Below are 6,565 nucleotides of genomic sequence, written 5' to 3'. Positions count from 1 at the left end.
TAACCAATAAGTTTGTAACATAATAAATGTCTGTGGAAAATGATACAAGCAGCTCGTTGTGTAGGGGAACTTACCTCCTGGAGACCGGACCAAGCCCGCAATATGCTAGAAGGAATTGCAACAATGTATATACGCAGTGTACTCGCGCTAGTGTAAAGCCTATGGCAAAAGGATGGCGCGAAATACACAGCGTCTGAGACCGGATATAAAACGGATTGGTCCATCGCGCGCAGGCGTAGTTATGCCTGTATGGAGCAGAGTGAAGCATACAGAGCTTTGTGCGCATGCGCACAAGCATCGGTACAAGAAAGATGATTCCCATAGCAAAAATAAGATGAACGGAGCTGTGTGCGCGTGCGCACAGGCGCCGTGTGAGGACGATAATGTGTGAGAAGCAAAGCACAAGGTATAGCGTGTATGGGGAAGTTAAACAGTCAATACTATATAGAAGCACCAATGGTTTAGAGACCTGATGATTATTCCAGTAACAAGCACCCCTATAAGCAACAAAAGAAGGAACTCGATAGACACATAATAGTGGGAAAAGTGGTTATGGGAAAACAAAGTTTGAAAAAAATATAAAACTAGTTTTATAGCGGAGTACATTTACCTCTAAAAGAACAGGTGAAGTTCTTTTTATAATCTTTGCCACTATGCATTCACAAATATTGTCCTTAACTACTGCACCTACGTATCCTTCTTTTCCTCCCACTCTTAAAGCAAGCTGCCTTTTGACTATGATTGAAAACACAAAACTCCTGCTATACCCTGCAATTTCATATCATGGTTCTATTCATATATATATATATATATATATATATATATATATATATATATATGTTTTGTGTCAGTGTTAAAGCAAGATATGGCTGTATTATGATTTGTAAAAAAAAATTCTATTTTTTTGGATTTTTTTGTAATTTCTGATTTTTTATGTTTATTTTCTGTTATCCCAAATGTAGAGTCTGATGAAGGTGCATGGGACCGAAAACGTTCACTTGACTTTACCAATAAAAAATTTGACACTGAAAAACGTGAAGTTCCTCTTTCTCCTCTGTACAGTAAGTTACTTATTGGATATGCACAATCGTACTGTAGACTGGACAACTAGTCACAGACAGATCTCAGGGCAGGGACAGAAACCTTTAACATTTTTATTTGTTGACTGATGTGAAAACCTCATTCACTTGTTATGCAGTATTTTTTTTTTTTTTTAAAATGTAGATTGTGAGCCCCACATAGAGCTCAGAATGTACATTTCTCCCTATCAGTATGTCTTTTTTGGAATATGGGATGGAAATCCATGCAAATACAGGGAGAACATACAAAGTCCTTGCAGATGGTTTTTTGCCCATGGCAGGATTTGAACACCAGGACTCCAGCGCTGCAAGGCTGCAGTGCTAAACACTGAGCCACCGTGTGGCCCCCGCAGTAATTTGATGCAGATTTTTGTTGCGGAACTTACAAAAATATCTAAATCACATCCACCGTGTCTGAAGAGGGGCAGCACAGACATCAGAGGGGCCCTATGCAGGAATAGTATATAGATTTATTACATAGATCACATCATACAGCGCCATCCTTACGTCCTTCAACCATTGTATCAGTAATTTATGTACAATCTAATAGACAGTAATAAGCTGACTAAGGGCTCCTGTGCAATGAATAAACTGCACCTATGGTGTGTACATCCCTGTCTGTATACAGATATATGTGGGTTATCAATGGTAAATAAAGATCCATTGTCAGTATACACAGAGATCAGGGCTCAGAACTGATGTAAAGTGTGGGAAATATCATGATATGTCGTAACTACAGTAGTTTATAAAACCTCCTAATACAATATTATATACCTGTGTATACAGTCAGACAGCCGTAAATACATTTACTATAAAGGATAGAAGTCCAGCGCTCGCTATCTCTGTTGCTTCCAGAGAAATTAATGTCCAGCAGGGATTTGGCTCCATTCACCCTGGCTCAGGATAAGGGGGGGGGGGGGGGGGGGGGGGTTCATAGCAGTCGGACCCCACTGATCAGCAATATACCCTATGGATAGAGAATGTATAATGTTTGATTCATAACCCCATGAACATCTTTTTACACTGTTATTAATATCTGGCCGGCGTTCATGGGAGCCAGAGCCCTCCTGCCATTGTGCTGATATATTACCGCACTTGTGATACATTAGTAATAACTAGAAAATCAGTAACTTGTAAAATAATAAATTATTGTCCCAGGGTACTATCATTTCTGTGCTAACCTTTAGTTACTAATTTATATTACAATAGAATGATTATTTATCTATATAGTATAGCAGTAGTAATTCCAGTAGTGTAGTATATACAGTATTACAACATTACTAATAGTATATGGGGAAAGCATACAAATACAGAGACACTAGAACTGCAGAGACAGCGTATAGATAAATGTATACAATAACAAGCAAAAACACGTCAGTCTATTAACCTATGTATATTATACTGTACTGTATACAATATAGAGTAGCAGTGCTGAGACAGCGTATAGATAAATGTATATAATAACAAGCAAAAACACTTCAGCCTATTACCCTGTGTATATTATACTGTACTGTATACAATATAGAGTAGCAGTGTTGAGACAGCGTATAGATAAAAGTGTATAATAATACAATAATAATCCATGAGCAGACTCATTAGAATAGGAGCTTATAGATAAATGAGTAGAATTTACACATTATAAATTATGTGAATAAAACAACAGCAATGATAACATTTCTACAAGATTCCAAAACTAACAAAGTATCCGAGAGAATTATAATGATAGGAATATTAAGTCATTTGTTTCTATGTTTCTATGCTATTTGTTATATTCGAGCAGATGATATTTCTCCAATGTTTTAGGGCCCCTTCATATGGCGTTTACGCTCCGTGTATTCTGTACATTTTACAGTGTAAAATGTAGTTAGCCATTGAGTTCAATGTTATGTTCGTATAACACGTGTCTTTAAGCGAGCGACTTTTTGCGCGTGCGCAAGAAGACGCGCGTTATACGAAAAAGCCATTGAACTCAATGGCTAACTACATATTACACGTGTATTTTTACATGTGTAAAATGTACAGAATACACAGCACGTACACAGAATACATGGAGCGTAAACTCTATGTGAAGGGGCCCTTAATTAGTTACAATTTGTTTTACCATTGTCAGTATTATATAGTATAGTCGGTATTATATAGTATAGTCTTATATAGTATAGTCTTATATAGTATAGCCAGTATTATATAGTATAGTCGGTATTATATAGTATAGTCTTATATAGTATAGTCTTATATAGTATAGCCAGTATTATATAGTATGGTCGGTATTATATAGTATAGTCTTATATAGTATAGTCTTATATAGTATAGCCAGTATTATATAGTATGGTCGGTATTATATAGTATAGTCTTATATAGTATAGTCTTATATAGTATAGCCAGTATTATTTAGTATGGTCGGTATTATATAGTATAGTCAGTATTATATAGTATAGTCTTATATAGTATAGCCAGTATTATATAGTATGGTCGGTATTATATAGTATAGTCTTATATAGTATAGTATTATATACAGTAGTATAGCCAGTATTATATAGTAAAGCCAGTATTATATAGTATAGTCTTATATAGTATAGCCAGTATTATATAGTATGGTCGGTATTATATAGTATAGCCAGTATTATATAGTATAGTATTATATAGTATAGCCAGTATTATATAGTAAAGCCAGTATTATATAGTATAGTATTATATAGTATAGTCAGTATTATATAATATAGTCGGTATTATATAGTATAGTCTTATATAGTATAGTCATTATTATATAGTACTAGTAGAATACCCACGGCTTCGAAAAAAAATTTCCACTTAAAATTTTTATTATTTTGGCATTTTACTAATTTGTCGTAACATTGATGTGAACAACTTTTTTTTTTTTCTTCATTTCAACATTTGTATTGATTTGATATATTCAATATATATTATGTAGTATAAACTATTACAACAATTTTCTGAACTATTTTTTTAATCAAAGTTAAAATTTATACACCTTACACAAACATATAAAACATTTACACCAGGGGTGTAACTACTGGGGTAGCAGAGGTAGCGACTACCACAGGGCCTGGGACATTAGGGAGCCGGCGACAGCCGCTACTGCTGCGTTTTTTTTGGGGTTTTTTAACCCCTTCCCGCCGATGGCATTTTTTGATTTTCGTTTTTCGTTTTTGACTCCCCTCCTTCTAAACCCCATAACTTTTTTATTTCTCCGCTCCCAGAGCCATATGAGGTCTTAATTTTTGCGGGACAAATTTTTCTTCATGATGCTACCATTAATTATTCTATGTAATGTACTGGGAAGCAGGAAAAAAATTCAGAATGAGGTGGATTTGAAGAAAAAATGCATTTCTGCGACTTTCTTACGGGCTTTGGTTTTACGGCGTTCACTGTGCAGCCAAAATGACATGTCCTCTATATTCTGTGTTTCGGTACGGTTCCAGAGATACCAAATTTATATGGTTTTATGTACATTTTGACCCCTAAAAAAAATTCCAAAACTGTGTTAAAAAAATTATTTTCTAAAAGTCGCCATATTCCGACGGCCGTAACTTTTTTATACGTTAAGTGTACGGGGATGCATAGGGCGTCTTTTTTTGCGGGGCCAGGTGTACTTTTTAGTTCTACCATTTTCGGGAAATGTTATTGCTTTGATCACTTTTTATTCAAATTTTTATCAGAATCAAAACAGTGAAAAAATTGCGTTTTGGCACTTTCGACTATTTTTCCTGCTACGGCGTTTACCAAACAGGAAAAATATTTTTATAGATTTGTAGAGCGGGCGATTTTGGACGCGGGGATACCTAACATGTATATGTTTCACAGTTTTTAACTACTTTTATATGTGTTCTAGGGAAAGGGGGGTGATTTGAACTTTTAATTCTTTTTATATTTTTTTTATATTTTTTTAACTTTTTTTTTTATTCTTATTTTTTGCATTTATTAGACCCCCTAGGGGTGTTGAACCCCAGGGGGTCTGATCACTAATGCAATGCATTACAATGCTAATGCATTGCAATGCATTGCAAAAAAGCATCCTTTCTTTTGCAGGCTGCATAGACCAGCCTGCAAAAGAGAGGATTTGCAGACAAGCCTGGGAGCCTGTACAAGGCTCCCGGCTGTCATGGCAACGGGACGTCAGCCCTGGAGCATGCTCCAGGAGCCGGCGATCCCGGCCAAAATGGTGGTGCCCATGCGCCGCCGGAAAAATGGCGCCTCCGGCGCCTTTGACCGCGGCGCCGGAGGGGTTAATGCCTCCGATCGGTCCGGGGACCGATCGGAGGCATTAGAGCCGGTTGTCTACTGCTTAAAGCAGTAGACACCCGGCAGCTATGGCGGCCGCCCGGTTCCCGGGCGATCGCCATAGTTACAGACCCGACATGCGCCGTACTATTACGGCGCATGTCGGGAAGGGGTTAATAAGCCGTTACTGGCTGGAGTTACTCCAGATGGTAACAGGCCCTATTTACTTACCGATCCTGGCAGCGGCCGGGATCAGTAAGTGACACCGTGGGCCCCACAAACAGTATTATTATATTGGAGGGTCTGAAAATACCCCCAACAATAATAAACGGAGGGGCAGGAGAGGTAAGGGAACATAAAAAACTGTTACTTTCCTCTCCGGGCAGGCTTCAGGCCTACTTGTATGACATCCCTGACTTCACATGACATGTTGCGACGCAGGCCCCCCTGGTCAAGTGACATCCTGGACGTCATTGGAGATGGCCGCCATCAACGGGAAGTACAGCGAAGCCAGGGAAGTAACAGTGTTTTTCTATGTTTGTATCCTTCCTGGGTCTCAGATCCTGGGTGAAGGGGCCACAATGGGGTATAATGCTGGGTGAAGGGGCCACTATGAGGTATAATGCTGTGTGCAGGGGCCACTATGGAGTATAATACTGTGTGCAGGGGCCACTATGGGGTATAATACTGTGTGCAGGGGACACTATGGGGCATAATACTGGGTGAAGGGGCCACTACGAGGTATAATGCTGTGTGCAGGGGCCACTATGGGTACAATACTTTGTGCAGGGCCACTGTGGGGCATAATACTGTGTGCAGGGGCCACTATGGGAGATAATACTGTGTGCAGGGGCCACTATGGGGGATAATACTGTGTGCAGGGGCCACTATGGGGGATAATACTGTGTGCAGGGGCCACTATGGGTTATAATAGTGTGTACAGAAATGTAAGTGGGTGGGTCAGGTTCTCCACCGTCGGGATGGGGGAGGGGGCATGTCAAAAATTCGCCACAGGTCCCCATCATTACTAGTTATGCCACCAATTTACACCAAATTAAAAACAGAGTGCAGCCCTTCCCCCTCCCTCCAGTGTAATGTATAAGTACCGTATTTTTCGGACTATAAGACGCACTTTTTTTCCCCAAAATTTGGGGGGAAAAGAAGGGTGCGTCTTATAGGCCGAATGTGGCGCCTGGCATCCGCTGTAATAGAGAGGCGGAAGCCGGCAAGTGATAGACGCCATTACA

General features: G+C 39.1%; 1 protein-coding gene across 1 annotated transcript in view; it reads left to right on the top strand.

The window, feature by feature from the left end:
- Positions 1-5,797: 5,797 nt before the first annotated feature.
- LOC142214523 (scavenger receptor cysteine-rich type 1 protein M130-like) overlaps positions 5,798-6,565 on the top strand; it is a 170,890-nt gene continuing 170,122 nt past the window's right edge. Inside the window, exon 1 of the mRNA XM_075283472.1 lies at positions 5,798-5,885. Within this exon, the coding sequence (XP_075139573.1) occupies positions 5,798-5,885 (88 nt within the window). The remainder of the gene's footprint in view (positions 5,886-6,565) is intronic.

The sequence above is a fragment of the Leptodactylus fuscus genome, chromosome 7 (assembly GCF_031893055.1).
Source record: "Leptodactylus fuscus isolate aLepFus1 chromosome 7, aLepFus1.hap2, whole genome shotgun sequence".
NCBI lineage: Eukaryota > Metazoa > Chordata > Amphibia > Anura > Leptodactylidae > Leptodactylus > Leptodactylus fuscus.
This window is presented reverse-complemented; position numbering and strand designations above follow the sequence as displayed.